We start from the raw sequence: 16,708 nt of genomic DNA, 5'->3' as shown, positions 1-16,708 counted from the left end.
TGACTTTTTGTGTTCTGTTTTTTTTAATGAAGAAAGTTTATTGCAGGTCTTTCTTTTACAATTCTAGTAGAAAGTATAACTAAGAGAAAAAAAATGAACTATGAGCAATTCATAAGAACGAGCAAAGGAAAAGGATTAAGCTGAATACATACTCTATTGAACTAAGCATTATGGTAGAGAGAAAACTTTGTCTATTTTGTGACTGCAGATTAAGGAGAGCTGCTTCCCAATCCAGTTTCCAGTGCCTGCACCAGGTGAATAGGGGGATAGCACTGACAAACCTCTGATAGGTATTGATGGCAGCTCCTCTATCAGCTTGTCCTAGACTTAGGAGCTGCTCAGCTCATCATGGCTTGGATAACATGCAGCAGGTTTTCCCTTCACAGGCCCAAAGTAATTTTATTTTTTTATCTAACAGGTAGTCTGACCCTGGAGAAAGGTGTGGATGGGACACTTGTGGTTAGGATAGAAAGTGGCTAAAGCAAAAAGGCTTCCTTCACTCCAGTCTTCATAACAAATAAACGTCCACTGCTCATGTTTACATCCCAAGTTACTTTATTTAAATTCATATTATCTAAACACTACCCTGCCTGCAAGTCAGATAACAAACTTGATGGAAAACATCCATCCTTCCCTCACTATCTCCAAATGTTCGTCTCATGATACTTTACAGTTAGTCCACTAAAAAATTCTTCATGAAAATTTGCATCTTCAAGTTTAGTAGAAACTTGGCTAAAAATAGAGGCATTGGAATAGAAGGCAAATAAAAGTTTTATTTCCTTGTCTGCCTCTCCCACTTTTCTGAAAATTCCCATCAGAAGAACAGAACAGGGCCTGCTGGTGGATGTGAGGCCAGGTAACTGTTCCCCACCTCACTGCTCATATAAAAATATGGTTAGCTACACCATAAGTTAGTCTATTTAGAGCCTAAGGCTGTGTGAAATGGAGTTAATTACTGACATAGAGAACTTAAAAAACCACCTAATGTTGCCAGAGTCTTTCCCCTACTCCTGTTTCCAAGATGTGGTTCGTTCACCCCCTGTGAGAGAGAGGATCAGATCTGGCTGGGGCTTGCCATGAGAGACTCACACGAAGTGAAAACAGTCATGGGAAATGAAGAAAACTGTGGCCAGAGTGTGGGGAGCTTCAGCTGGATTTGTTTTCCCCAGTCCTAAGCACCAGGCTGATCCCCAGCAAGCTCAGGAGAAGGCAGCTTGGGGGACCGGAGTGGCTCAGGAGCAGCAGGGAGGAGGGGCTCGGAGCCAGCCACACGAAGATCAGCAGCTGCAGCAGCAATTGCAGAAATTTTCTCCATTCCAGCTCTACCAGAGTCCTGACAGCGCTTGCTGCAGAAAATCTGACTCTCTTTATCTAGAGCTGTGTTCTACAAACAAAACAAACCCAAGGCAAAACATGAAACAACACTTAAATACAGCCCGGTCTTAAGGGTTAAAACGATCTACAAGACATAAACTGCATGCAATACAGCCAGGATAAAAAAGGAGAAATAGCATTAGAATTCTTTTTTATAATGAATTGTATAATTTTTGTGATGCTGACTTCATGAAATGTAAGGAAAACTTCTCTTCCAGATGTATGCTTGCCATGATGTTGCAAGTTAAAAATTTTTGTCTTGCAAGTCTGATGTGGAAAAAAAAGATGGCATGAGTAGTTGTGATAGAGAAGGAACTTATGATAGTAACTATTAGCAAAATTTATGTACCTGTGTTTTTGGAGACACAAGGAATCAGGTGATGCTTACTGAGAACTCAGTGCTACAATTCCTGTAACAAACCACACAGTACAGAAGGGGAGCCGCTGGGGAAGATGACAGGTGCAAACCTAAACATTTTTTTCTTTTTTCAAGAAAAGGGCCTGCTTTTCTGCTTAGTGGTGAGAGTAGGCAAATGACCTCTCATGGATGCAAAAAGGCATAATTTCTGAATTCTGTACTTAAAAATGAGTTTACAGGAGAAGGGAGCAAAAGGTTGGAATGAAAACGGAGAATTCTGTAGTGAATAGGTCGATTATCTGGAGTATGTGGTACATCTGCTGAAGACAACAATTTCCATGCCCTCTAAAGGAAATGTGCTAATTGTAAGGTCAGCTGTTCTGCCTTTTCCTCAAAAATTTATTCTTTTGATTGGACTTGCTTTACTAATGCAAAAATTTATGTGTTTTTAGTTGGGTTTGACTAATACACTATTCACTGAAGTAATTCACTGAAATAATTTTCTGACACAAGTCTAATTTAGCATAGTTCATTTTTTTCCAGATGTGTTTATTGTATCAAAGTCATCAAAGACAGCAGATACAATGTATTTGCTATCTTTTTTTGTTGTTGTTTTGTTGGTTTTTTTTTTTAACTCAAGTTACATCACTAGCCTCCCTGCATAGAGAGGTACAAGGAGAAAATTCCACAGTCCACAACTGAGTTTCTGCTACTGACAATCAACACTGAAAAGGGAGCATGCAAGGAAAGGAGCAGCTTCTAAAGGAGTTTTATCATTATCAACACACCATTGCACTGCCTTTTTTCTTGCTGGAAAAAGTTGTAAATAGGGTTTTCTGCTATTTCAGTGGCAAGTAAAGTTAGGGGAAGGATATGCTTTCAGTTCATGCTCATAGTGATTTTCTCCTGTGCTGTCCTCATAGCAGCAGCACATTCCTATGTAATGCAGTTACATAGGAGCATTTATATTTTAATTTTACTGTTGCTAAGCCAGAATGTTTTTTATTTATCTAGGATTGATTATCTCATGTCTGACTCTAAAGGAAGTGCCAATTTTAAATGGAAACAATGTTCAGTTCAGTGGTTTAGTTCTTTGCTTCTGTCTTCGAAGTGTTCTCATGTTTTTCTAGCTGTTTTTACATACAGTGAGATATAGACATTCACAAAATTACTGCCGGGAGAATAAACCAAGACATGTCTGAGGAAGTAAAAAATTGTTGTATTGGTATTTGCTTTAGCCTATTTCAGATAGGCATCACTCAAGACAGAACTATTCTTTCCTAAGTGTTTAAAAGGGATTCCTTTGCTGGTTTGGTGTGGCTGTACAGCTTTTTCCACTTCAGACTGGCTTAGTTATTTCTCCTTTCTTGTTACAAATGGAGACCATGTACTTTTTGTGCAGCAGAACAAAGCATTGCCGTTAGTACGTACCATTGCCTTGGACCTACTCAGAGGAAAGCAATGCAGGCATTGGGAAAGGAGGAAAAAAGGAAGGAAGCAAGGGACAGAAACTAGACTTACTTTAAGCAGAACTAACACAATTGCAACAAATTTAGATTTACAGAACATTTCTTAATTGACCAAAAAAAAAAAAAAATCAGTAATGAATTAAGAGCAACGTGCTTTTGGGGGCAGCGGGAGGCTCCTGTGCAAGGACATTGAACTGGGGATGTGCAGTTTTACTTATCTGCCACAGGATGGTATTGTCTGCATGGGCCAGGTGACAGTGCTGGAATGAGGGAATGCTAAAGGGGCTCCAGTGAATGTGCAGGTGGACTGAGAGAGCAATGCACTGCTGAATGTTGGTAAGCAATGAGTGCTGGAGCAAGTGAAGAACTTCTGAACACAAAGGTAAATCAATTTCAATGCTCAAGGTAAACCAGGGCAAGAATAACAAATTGGGGGCTTAACCCTTATTAGATCACAGTGTTTTGTACAAGATTTTACTTTTGCTTTCAGCATTAATTGGGAGCTGCATTCAGCAATTAATAATTATGCATTTACATCCTTCCATACCTGTTAGAAGGAAATAAAGCAGGAAAAGGTAAAATGAGGTGAACTTTCCTGGCTGAAGTAGTGTCAGTAGCTAACAGAAAAAACTCACAGCAATAGGAAGCCAGAAGCTACGCTGTGCCAGAGATCTGAGACAGGCTTAAGTGGCATGCAAGTTGGAGAGGGGCTGAGAGTTAGAATTTAAATTGCTCTTATTACATATAGTGCATTTTATACCAGTTTTCAGCTTCAGGCTTATCCATAGTCTCAACAGAATAAAGAATGAAGCTCTGAAGTCCCTCTCAAACTGTCAAGTCAAACTGTCAAATGAAATGTAGACAAGAGCATGAACCTGAAATCCATTTCCTGACTTATTTTTATGTTATCACTTTTCCTACATTTAAATTGTTTGCCTGTTTAACTCACATAAATGTATTTGCAAAGACAGAGATGCAGGCAGAAACATTTTATTTAAATTTGCTGGTTCTCAGAGGCTTAAAACAATTCTACTTGTTAACATAAGTGGTCTGGGCTTTGAAAGTAATTAATTAATAGTGATAGGAGGGTGAGGGTGGAACTCCCTGTTACGTTAGCATGGATGGCTTTACTTCCTTTAAGTTACTGAAGATAAATTTTGTGTGCAGTGTCCATCCTTGCATCAGACAAGGATGGGCCCCAGTAAGATCAGGAAGAAAGGAAGTTTCTGGAATGGATCCTGGTTTCCTGGCACAGGTAGTGTTGAACAACACTGCTCAAGATGAAGTAATACTTGGTCAGGCACAGAGGAAGACCCTACTTGACTAGATGAGCAGTATGATAAAAAAAAACTTGTTAATAAACTTCATTTTAACATGCCCCTACTTAGTGTTCATATGTTTCTGTTTGAAAGCTCTCTTGGGCAGCACACTGTGATAGACTTGGTTGCTCTCAAGCAATGAGACAATCCACATTATACATCAATAAAGACTAGAATTAGACACTGTTCTAGTTTTGGGTTTGCTATTCTTGCACCACATGTGCTCATAGAGCACTGTCAGGAAAATATGCAGGGTGTACTATCAATGTATAAAAATGTTCATTTTTCTTACCATGATGACAGAAACCCCAGCAGATGTGTTATTTTGCTTGGGTAGGGTGTTATTAAAGTGCTGCTTCAGTTTACCTGTTACTTCAGCTTGCATATTATTCTCCTGGGAAGCATCATCCTGCATAAGAAAGAACACAATATTCAAGTTAGGAAAAATACAAAAAGTTTTTTATCATCAAGTACTTTCTGCTTTTTAATGTATAGTAAATACACAGACAGGCAGTCCAAAAGTGAACATGCTCTGCTATATGAGAGACAGTTCCAGAGGAAAGGAACAGAGCAATCACTCGCTGTTTCATGAATGAACTTCTATTTCTTAAAATTGCATGCGACACTTCCAGTGCATTGATTTCTCCCACAATTATAAGCTACAGGTTTGATTCAAGCAAGTTAAAAATAACATGCTTGAAATAATCTTAAAAATTAAAAGCATATTTTTCACTTGGATTTCTTTCAAATCACCATTTTAAATGGCCCATCATGTTCTAAGTCCAAGGGTGTTATAAAGTATCATAAATATGTTTGAGAGGAGCTTTTATCCATTGATACGCTTGTTAATAGTTGTCTTCTCTTGTGTCGGGGAACTCCATAGATCATATTCAGTCCCTCTTTTAGAACATGTCTGAAAATAAGCATTGACTGTCTCCATGTAAACCTAGTACTTATTAATAATTAATTGATTTTAAATCAATAAGCAATGCACTTTGGTGTTCCCTTTTGCTGCTACCTGAGAAGATTAAGTACCTGGCAGGCATCAGCTTAGTGTCTATGGTAAATTAGGTGTTATATTTGCTAATAGCTAATATATGTACTGCTTCTTCTGAATACTACATGTTAATGATTAGATTTACAGGTTTAATGTCAAATTAGAGACAAGTGAAATGTGATTTACTCACTGACACCCAGGGATGGCTTAGGATCTGTGCTGCTGTGTACCGGGCTTCAGCATTCACATGTAGCATCAGACTGATTAACTCCTTCATTGAAAAAATAAAAAGGAGGAGTTTGAAGGGAGTGGGAAAGGATATTAAAACTGAGAATAATGTCGCACCAAGTTCTTCTCAGTGCAATATTCTTGATACCTGGATGGAAAAAAACCAACTCCAGCTGATACCAGAAGCAGTGATACCAGTGTGACTTAAGTGGAACTTAAATTTGCCCTTTAGGATTAAGGGTGTGTAAGGCAGTGTGTTTGAGATCAGCTTCTTCACTGTACTCATGCTTCACTGAGTCTATTGAAAACAAATTAAAAAGATATGTTTAAAAAATCAGCTCTAATATTCCACTTTGTTCTCTCTATATCCATGCACATGACCAGAACAAAACAAAACGTGGGAGAGATGAGATCCTCTCTGGGCGGTGTACATGCACTCAGTAACATTACATAAAAAAACACAAATCAGAGACAAGAATCTCCACCTGAAAGTCAAGAAACTGATTGAATTACTTAAAAACATTCTTTTCTGTGTTGCTGCAGGAGAATACAAGACATTGAGCCAAGTCTCTCCCTCAAAAAACCTTTTATAACCTCCAAATTATCAGTCTCCATATTGTTATTAAGATTACTTCAAGGGCACTGTCCATTGCTTCAATTTTGGGAAATGGTTTCTTCAAGCAGATGACAACAACACACCTGAGAGCTTTACCAACCAGCTAAGTTCTTTAGTCTGTGAAGTTTGAAGTGAGACGTCACCTTGAATACCAAGATTGAGGACCTTGTTTGTTCAGAATGCTTGTCTGGAAATGTGCCAGATGACTAGGACTTGGGAAATGTTGGTAAATGGATAAACACCCATTGGTAAGTGCAGAAAAATGCAGAAAAAATTCAGCTTCTCATTGACTAGATAAAAAACCACCTCCACTTGCTAGCGAGTCCTCAGATACTATTCAGAGCACTTTAGCAAATTAACCTGAGAAGTGGGGCTTACAACTTGAATCTTTGTCCTACAAATACACTTAATTTCAACAAAACTGCAATGATCACAGAACTGCTGGCAGTGGCAATTAGCCATGGCTGCACCTCTTGAAAAGCTTCAATAAATGCCTCAAGTAAAAACAGGAAGAAATGCCTATTGCAACCAATCCACAGAGCAATAATTTTTGTTTTTAAAGAGTGACAAGAGGGAAAAATTCAAGGACATTTATTTTACAGCTGAAGCACTGAACCTGCTGTAAAGTGCACCATGAAGTGATCTGGGAATCGTGTGACGTTCCCTGAATGCAGCTGGCATTTTGCTACTCTTGCTCAGGCAGAACCATGGCAGCCTGAAATACCTGAGCATTCATCCAGCAGTATTCAGGTAAACCAGCTCAGGAAAGCCACTATTCAGGAAAAGGCACTGCAGCTGGGGCACTGGGCTGCTCTACATCTTCCAGGCTGCCCTCCCAGCTGAGCACAGGCTGCACAGGAGCTTGTCAGAAATGTTGTTTCAGGTGGGAAAAAATATCAGTACCTTTGCTGAATCAGTGATGTTATCCCAGTAGGGAGAGGGGAATTCCAGCTTCCCCACAAGTATCTGATCAAAGAGGTCTTCCTGAAGGTTGTTTTCACTGTAAAACAGCAGTAACAAAAAACATTATGAGAGAAAAAGCAATTTGTCATGGGAATTTTAACTTGATTTGGGATGGAACAGAAATTATGTTAATAACTACTAGAAATGCATAATTTGCAAGTTTATACAGCAATAGCTCTTCTGAGCCAATACATTGAGGTAACTTTTCCAATGGAGTCGGGGCTGCATAGTTAACACACATTTATTAATCTCACTCATAAAGCCTGGTTCTACTAGCATGATATGGACATTCTCTGCGCCCTCCCTGAAAACTCTAATCAAACAATACATTTGCTAGTTGAAAGATACAATCTATCTTTCAAAACCCATTTTCAGCTTTAAATGTGAAGTAACAACATGAGAAAGCCAAATACCCGAACTAATATTTTTTCCATCAACAATAATTGTATTGTTTGCAAGATATTTTTGTTCGGTGAGGTGTTTTAGTTAAAACCTATTTTATTCAGTATTTTGCTGTAAAAATACAAACAAACAGGCCCTGCATTAGTAGTAATTTATCTGTTAAGAGCATCATTCCCTATTAAAATGTGCGAATTCTTTCTCATTCTCTGGCGAAAAAAAAAACCAAAACCAAAAACAACCCGCCCGTTTTTAACTCAGTGCGGCTCTGAGTACCAAAAAGGACAAACAAGTTTAAGGCGGGGTAAGCGCATTTCCACCTCTCCTGGTTTCCCGCGGCCGCTGGCCGGGAGCTGCCGCATCCCCGCTCCAGCGGCAGAGGGCAGCGCCTGCCCGCGGATCCCGGAGCTGGGATCGCATGGAGACAAAAGGAAAAGCGCCTCTGCCCCCGCACAGCGCCAAAACATCTGCCCCCGTAAGAAAATACATTTTAAAAAGTGCTCCCAAAACCTAAAATGGGGGACAAGTGAAAACCACTTAAAGAAATCAACAAAACCGCGAGGAAACCACGGTTGTGATCCCATCATTTTTATTCCCACAAGGATGCCTCCTTGGGAGAAAGGTCAGACTTGCTCCGAATGAACTTGATTGCTTGCACTGGTTTTCCCTTTGACACTCACCTGCGAAAAGGTGGAAATCCACATAACAGGATGTAAGTGATCACACCTGCAGCCCAAATATCCACCTTTAAGCCATACCTGAGAAAACAAGTCTGTGTTACTTGTGCTGAATTAATAACACGACAAAAAAGAGTCATTCCAATCAAAAATAAATGATGCTGACAGGATTGCATGAGAATCTGTGCTAAGTTACTTGCTGCCAATGGGGTGATGTATTTTGTGCCTGAGCATCTTTTTCTTCACAATTTTATAATCTTTAAGAAACCATGATGCTATGATTTTTGTTTTTCCTGTACCATAAGCCTCAAGGCTTTCCAGGGTCTTCTGAATATACTCAAATCAAAGTCAGTATCCAGGTTTCCCAGTCCAGAGCCACTAACAGTTAAAGACAAGGATGTGCCTTCTCAGTCCCTGCAGTGAAGTAACTCTCTCAAAGGTTAGATCATGTGTTGCTAAGCAACAAGACACAATTCTCCATCCTCTCCAGGAGTAATATGGGGAAGAAGAGCTGCACTTTTCTTTTAAAGCACGGAAATTAAAACACTGGAGGAATAGGTTTTCTCCTATTCAGTAGATTTGGTTTGTTAAAATCTCAAGTGGTGCCCTCTGACACCAGAGCTGACTGCAGCTGTGAAATGTTTCTCAATGCAACAAATGCACTGAACAAGGAGTGAAACAACACACAAAACCTCCCTCCATCAGGAAATTCAGAGTGGTTACAGCTATGGCAAAAATCAGCCAGAGCATGGAATGGAGATTGTGTAGGTCTAAAAGGAGAGGGGACTTGTGAAAATCTACCATTGGTGAAAGTTCATATTTTTAGATTTTTTTTTCTGTATTTATGCAATGACCTGTTAAATACAGAATAATGGGGTTGTTCAATTGTTATCAAACAGGATGTGTCACCCAAAAGGGTCACTTGAATCAACATAATCTAGTTAGAACTGTCCTGAGACTAGGTGACCTCTGCAGCCTCTTCCAATATAAGTGATTCCATTTCTAATGTAACCACTGTGTTTCACCTGTCTGTTCTTCCCTAAACAGCTGCCATGGATGGTACAGTGGGCTCTGGATGCTGAGGGGAGTCGGGGAGCACAAACCAATGGACTCCACTGCACCAGAGCTGGTCCTGGGAAGGTGGGAAAGGAGGCAAAGGCAAATTCTGGGAGCAGGCAGAGCCAAGTGCCTCTTGGAGGAACTGGGAGTGGTGCCCTTGGGTGGTTTGGTTACAAAGCCATGGAGCATTTAGATCTTACAAGATCTTACAACCTGCCAAAAAGGAGTGGTTACCAGGCCTGTGTTGTAGGCAGTTGTGCTCACCCTGTCTCTGCAATGATTTCTGGAGCCACATAGGTGGGTGTCCCACAGACAGTGTACAAAGGGCCTTCGACCACTGTCGCCAGTCCAAAGTCTCCAAGCTTCAAAGACTTGGTTCCATCTGAATATTCACACACCTAGAATCAGAGGAATTATCACAGAATGAGGAGAACATCTGCATTTTTATATCCTCTAATTTCTTTGGGAAGTCATCATCACCACACCAAAAAAGATGGGAAAAAAGAAGTAATTTACACAGTCCTGTAGGGCAAGAAGAAAAAAAAAATGATATTGCCATTGATTGCAGCTGGAGCAAATGTTCAATGGAGCTGTCTGCCAGCTATGTAGGTCAGACCATGACACAGCCTTGAGTGACTAGAGGTGGAAAAGAAAATCCAGTCCTTGAATGTTAAGAAGTTTTAAATATATTCAGTAAAATATAATACTCTACTTTCATTTGACTGGAACCTAGAATTTAAAATGGGACTGGCAGCTACAATCAGATTTGTATCAGTTTCAGAATCAAGTTTAACATCTTGTTACCTTAGCATAAATCTAGTCATCATATTGGGCAGTTTCATCAGCAAATGTCTTCTCTGTGCTTGGTCTGGGCAAATTCAGTTTAGGTTTTGGTGCAGACCCAACCACACCTTACCTAAAGGCCTATAAACAATCTAGCACTGAGTCACTTTATTGTTGAAAGAAGCTGAATTTCAATAGAAAGAAAAGTGTTATACAACAGTGATGGCAGGAATACATCAAACCAGACCAACACAAAGGAAACATCCCCCTAATAAATTCATCTCAGTTTCATTCTTAAAGTAAAATATTCATATTGACGTGAATTCAAAGTTTCTAAAACCGAGGACCCCATGATCTCTGGAATGGCTGAATTTATTTGCCTTCCTCAAACAACTGGGCACTGCAATACATTTCTTCATTCTGTGTAATTCATATCAGTAATGGAAACACTTGTTCTCCTTTATGTAACACCTTTATACCAGCTATTACTCTTAGGGTTTGCATTTTTTAAATGCATGACTAGCAAAGGGAATGTAATTCCCATCCAGAGAGGCTAGATGACCCTGTGCAAAAAAAAAAAAAAAAAACAAAACAAAAAAAACCCCACAAAACCAACCAACCAACCAAACAAAAAACCAACAAAAAAATACCAAAAAAAAACCAAACCTATGTGCAATTACAGGTAGCAGTTGATGGGAATTATTTGCATTTATATTCAATACCAGGATGCTATCTCAACATTCTGCTGCTGTCAATCACAGTGAGTAAGATTTGCATCTGTTGAGTAATCTCTTTAGGCTTTCTAGACAGAAAGGGCATTTGTACCTATTTATAACTGATTCATTCTCTAATGAGAGCTTAAAATTTCTTTGGACTGTCTGTGTTTGGAGATACACTAATAGTACGTGAGACTTCCCACCTTCATTTTTTCTCTCAAGTGCCATGTTGCTGTGACTACATTTTCCAGGAGAAGCCTCCCCCCATGCCTCTTTTTGCTAAACAATCTAATTTATCTGAGGGTTTATTTAAATTGCTAAACACTGTCAGTGGAATTACTGGGGAAAAAATGACTATTAATTAGGAAATATTTTCAGCTTGTAGCCCTGTCCTTGTTATAGTTCAAAATCCAGTGTGGGATAAGCTGTGTCTCCTACTATTGGTTTAAACTCGTTAAACAGGACTGACAAACACCACAAAAGACTTTTAAGAAATGCCTCAAGAAGGGGAGATTATGGTCCTGGTGCAATGTGTGACACTTAATATCCAATATGTAATGCACAAGTGTAACCTCTGTGGATAAGCAGGACGGCACACTCTGATCCCATTCTGTGGACAGAAAGGGAATGATGCCCTCTGTGGACTGGGGAATAAGTAGTTCCCAAAGCAGACTTCATGGTAATTCTTGTTAACACAGTTATTTTATGTCTCTGCTGAAAACAAAAGTAGCCAGTTGCCTAGGAAAAGAAAAAAATGTATGTAAAGGGTTAATTCCCAGCCAGAATTCTGCTAAACCATCAGAAAGATGATCCTGCAATGACAGTGAAAGGAAAAAACCACTGGCTTCAGATGGTAACCATAGGATTGTTGAAGAAATGAAGAAATGGCTCTCAGTCCACCTTTCTCCCACTTGCAAACTGATAAATAATTCATAGGCATAGCTTTAAAATGTATTGTTTTGTGAGACAGTACTCCTGCTTATCCAAAAGGCAGCCAATCAAATTGTAAATAAGGATAGATCTAAGGACAGGTTTGAGCGCAGCTCTCCTGCATTACAGTGATTGCTATCTCACGGCAAAAGATTTACTTCATACATAACTATTCTAAATTAATATGCCTGCTGTTCTCTGCTGTGCTCCTTGACATTTCTACACAAGCAGTTGCATTAATGAGAACAAAGTAAGAAAAAAATACTGGAAAATAAATGGGACATACCAGAAGATTTTCTGGTTTGATGTCTCTGTGCACAATATTGAGACCATGAAGGTATTTGAGAGCACTGGCTAAATTGTAGACCATGGCACTCCCATCTCTTTCTGTGTATTTTGTAGATGAAGTGATGGCATCAAATAGGTCTCCTCCCTGTGTGATGGAAAGGAAAAAGATATCATTGTTTAAAAAATTAAGATGGTATCTGGTTAAAAAAAAACCAAAACACTCAACATGAAAAATCTTCCAAAAAACATGCTCAAATTCCCATTAAACAGAAAAAAAAAAAATTGCAGAAAGATGATCTTGTCACCAAGATACTAGACTAGGACTTCGGCCTTCTACATTAAGTTCTAAACTGTATTCCAGTACAGTTCTGGTGTCTGAGCTTGGGCCAATCACAGATTTTTTTCTATTGATCTTCCTACTCTTGATCACTCATTTATCTTACCAACAGGTACAGGAATACAGCATCCTTTTCCTTCATCTTATCAGTAGAATACCTTCAACATCTTGAAAAATAGCCCTGATTTTGAGTAAAGCCTAAAATAAATTAGCCCAATAATTTAAAAAAAAAAAATCCTAACTAGCAAATACTCAGCAAATTCAAATTTCTGTCGATATTGCAAGAAATACCAAATAAATATAGCTGAAGAGGAAAAAAAAGATAAGCACATTCCGACATAAATGAATCCACTGACTGAGATACATCAAAGTGCAGAACCTCCAGGTGATTTCTGAATGTGTCAGGCTCTGTTTATGGATGCCCTGTTCCTCTGGGAATACACAGCAATGTGCGAGTGAGTAACTGATGCAGCATTTTCAGTCCTTACAACAAATGTCATGTGGGTGTCTCCGTGATGGTTTCCCTGGATACATCTGTAGGAGTGATCTGTCTGAGCTGTGGGTGGCATTCCAAGCATTTCAATGCACACCAAAGAGAAGCAGCAATTCAGGAAATACAGACCAAGATGGTGGTGAATTAAAACATAAAAAAAATACTGTCTTGAAATCCCAAAAAGCCTATAGGGTATAAAAATAACTTCTAGAAAGGAAGAAAGATGCGTGGGCTACAGAAATTATGTATTCAGTAACTACACACTTCCTTTAGAGGTCTCCCAGTCTGGCAACCATTCTAGATGGGACTCCTGAATGTAACAGTGCCTCAGTTAGAAATAAAATGTGCTCCTCAAAAAATGAGCAGTGCTCCTACTACATCCTGCTCTTGCTGTATGTTGTGTCTGACATGCCAGTGGAGCTGATGTGCAGTGTTGCAGTGCATGCACAGGACTCAGACAAGAGAATCATGACTAGAGCCTGATGCTATTCGTGTACTTGGCTCACAAGGTGACAGCAAAAAGAATATTTGTGTTTTCTCTGTATATGTATGAAGGCAGCATCTGTTCTCTGGTGAACTGCTTGATATAAGCAAAATGAGTTAGATCTTTTGAGTTTTGGTTTTCCAGGATGAAAATCACTTTAGTTCAATCTATTTGTTTTATGTATTAAGATAAATTTATTACAGAGATTTAATTTCTATGAAATGCCTGCATATTGTAGGCATGATATAAAACCTCCTATCTATTTCTCTCTAGACTGTGCACATTGCAAAATTACCTCAAATCTGTGTTAATAATAAAATTACAACTGAAGAGAGAGAAATCCCATTAATATACTTGCTTGACAGGTGTATTTTTATGGTTTAAAAACGCAGGCTGCCACTGAAACCTTATTGATTATGTCTCCCAAGATCTTAGCATTCCTAGATACTGCTCAGATTTCACATCAACACAGAGAATTCAAAGACAAATAAAGCCCCCTGAGCCTTACCTTGACCAGCTCCATCACGAGGTAGAGCTCTGTGGGGGTGTCCATCTCCTCTATGAGCATGATGATGTTTGGGTGCTTCACTCGGCGCAGAATAGACACTTCATTTTCAATCAGGTGTTCCTGTTCAGAAAAGGATGGAAGTTCATCTGAAGCATGAATTTGCCAATTCACTTTTCCTTTGATCAGCCAATCACTTAATCAGTGAGCACCCTTTTTGCTGATTAACTTATATTGCAGGTTATTTTCAGTTGCTGGATCTTAGCTTGTATTTCATCACTGACCACATTTAATTTGAAATATATTTCACATAACGAATGGGGCATCTCTGAAAAAGACCCCAGAATATGACAGCAATTCAGGAAGTGCAGGTTATATTCTTATGTGGGTATTATGAGGTGAAATTAAGTTCAGAACCTTTCTGCCCCCCAGCTGGATCATTGGAACCTGTCACCCTTCATCAGCAGTTAACATGTTCTTGATCCTCTCCAGCCTTCACCTCTCATTTTGTGTAGGTTACTCAAGGACAGATTACCTAGGATTTGTATCCAAGGACTTTATTTTTTAAAAAAGTAATGGAGTATATTAAAGAAAAGAATACTCTGAGTGCTTTGGCTATGGATTTTGGTTCATTTTATATGTCTGCTCAGATTTACAATCTGCAAAATGTGCAATAGCTCAGTTAAATTGTTGTGACTCCAACAGCTTAATAACAGACAGACTGAGTTCAATTTCCCCTTCCCTGTGCTTCTGAGGAAGTTTCTTCTGAAGAACTAATTTTGAGAACAAATTAGTTTCAATGCCTTGTTTTCTAGAACATTTTAACACTGGAGAGCAAAAAAAAAAAAATTACATGTCCCTTCCACATGAAGTGTGATTTTAGTTTTCCTTTATAAATGTTAGAATATGGATATTGTATTTGAGTTCTCTGCAAAATAATAAAAAATGCTTGCATCAGACATAAGTATCCTTCTACCCTGGCAGGGAACAAATAATGTCACTGGACTGGGAACTTATCCATGTTGAATGCACTGATAAGGAGCATGCACTTCATGCATTTGTGAGCAGAGCATCAGGAGAAGATGTGATCCACTGTGCATAGCAGTGCCTGGAGATCTTACACCACTTCACCTTCTTCCTCGGGGTTATTTACAGATGCACTGTGCTTTTGCCAAAGCTTTCTGTGGCTGCATAGCTCAGAAACCACGTGCCACGTGTGCATCTCGTTTTGTGAGAGAACAGTGAGGCACACACAGGTTAAACACCACACCTTTGAATTTCACTTTGAAAGAGCAGCAATTGTCACTCTGAGCAAACATATGCCTGCTCCAAGCAAAGTGCTCTGGAGAGAAAAACAGACAAACAGGAAGCAATTCTGTTAAACACAATGCTGGATCTCATCACCAGACAGACGTGAACAGCCACAGCATACTAAGCCTTAGGGATGGAAGCCTGGAAATTCCAAACTAAGAGATCAAGCAGAAACTAGAATGTTATTACATCTTTCTCAACCTAAAGAACAGGGAACATATTAATTTATTACACCCATTAATTACAACTAAGGCACAATGGCTTCATCTGTGCTTTTTTGACTAAACTGCTCAGGCATAATTAACACTTAAAATAAACAGTATTTCTTTAAAAAGAAAAACTCCAGAATGTTGTTGAACTACTGTTTAAAAATCTGTCTTCAAAAACTGCTGACTAATATGTAGCTAGTTATTTTCAACCACCCCACTGCTTTACTATGTTTTGCCATGTAAAAAAATAATAATTCCAAAACTTGCAATGGTGTTCTCCTGGATAGTGCAATATATGTTTCCATCTACATTAATATGATTTATTTACAGAGACATTATTGTTTAATGGGCATTTAAGCCACTTGTGGAAAACAGAAAATTGGATTCAAATTTCTGAACATCCAAGATCAAGGAGCAGTAAGCAACACATAACTCATCCAAATTTGGGCTGGATGGGTGTTTTTAAGGCAGGGCTGTGGAACTGAGTGAGGAAGGAATAAGTAATAGCAAAATTTAGTTATTTTCTTTGTTGGAATTCTTCCAGAATGATTCTGCCCTAAGAGGTATAAACACCTTCCAACAGTCTCTAGCTATAGAGATATAGGTTATTTCAAAACAGGCAACTATGCACCTATGGGGTTGATTTTTATATATATATGTATGTTTTAAAGCAAGGAGATTGATAAGTAGAAAATTCCTCTAAACTCTACTGTGTAAAGTAGATTATGTATCTTCAGACCATTCCAATTTATGATACCTAAAGAGCTGACTCAGACAAGTAATAAAAATCATCTAAAGTTGCAAGCTGTACACATCATCCAAAAATTTTGTTTGCAGTGGAAGGCAGTGGGCCACCAGCTGAAGAAATTGCAATATTTTAATCTCAGAAAGGCAATCTAGCACTTTTTCTTGTGGCTGCACATTTTTATGATTCCTTTCTGAATTTTCTAAATAAACCCAGAAAATATGAGCTAAAATGAAACCCTCATCTCCTAGCACTTAATACATGGTTTAAAATCTGCACAGATAAAATGTTTCTGTTTGAGGACCTGTCCTAATAGGAAGTCATCACAGTATCACACAGCTCCTTATCACACAAAGAGGGGAGGCAGTCTTTATTCCTTTTAAAAAATATCTATACTTAAGAAGTATGAAGGGAAAGAAGCAGTCTGACACTCTCAGATATTTGCTTG

At 38.8% G+C, this 16,708-nt stretch overlaps 1 protein-coding gene across 4 annotated transcripts in view; it reads right to left on the bottom strand.

Moving 5' to 3' along the window:
* DCLK2 (doublecortin like kinase 2) overlaps positions 1 to 16,708 on the bottom strand; it is a 79,516-nt gene continuing 62,808 nt past the window's right edge. The window contains exons 10-18 of one of the 4 annotated variants that reach the window (XM_021541481.2): positions 13,999 to 14,118; positions 12,175 to 12,321; positions 9,724 to 9,857; positions 8,404 to 8,481; positions 7,265 to 7,361; positions 5,708 to 5,788; positions 4,813 to 4,929; positions 3,164 to 3,176; positions 1,249 to 1,384 (exon numbers count right to left, since the gene is read on the bottom strand). In XM_021541481.2, the coding sequence (XP_021397156.1) occupies positions 1,368 to 1,384; positions 3,164 to 3,176; positions 4,813 to 4,929; positions 5,708 to 5,788; positions 7,265 to 7,361; positions 8,404 to 8,481; positions 9,724 to 9,857; positions 12,175 to 12,321; positions 13,999 to 14,118 (804 nt within the window). In that variant the 3' untranslated portion in view covers positions 1,249 to 1,367. The other 3 variants (XR_002466417.2, XM_021541480.3, XM_021541482.2) reach the window with 3 other exon arrangements.

The sequence above is a fragment of the Lonchura striata genome, chromosome 4, assembly GCF_046129695.1.
Source record: "Lonchura striata isolate bLonStr1 chromosome 4, bLonStr1.mat, whole genome shotgun sequence".
In the NCBI taxonomy this organism is placed as follows: Eukaryota; Metazoa; Chordata; class Aves; order Passeriformes; family Estrildidae; genus Lonchura; species Lonchura striata.
The sequence above is the reverse complement of the archived record's forward strand: the minus strand, read 5'-3'. Positions and strand labels throughout refer to the sequence as shown.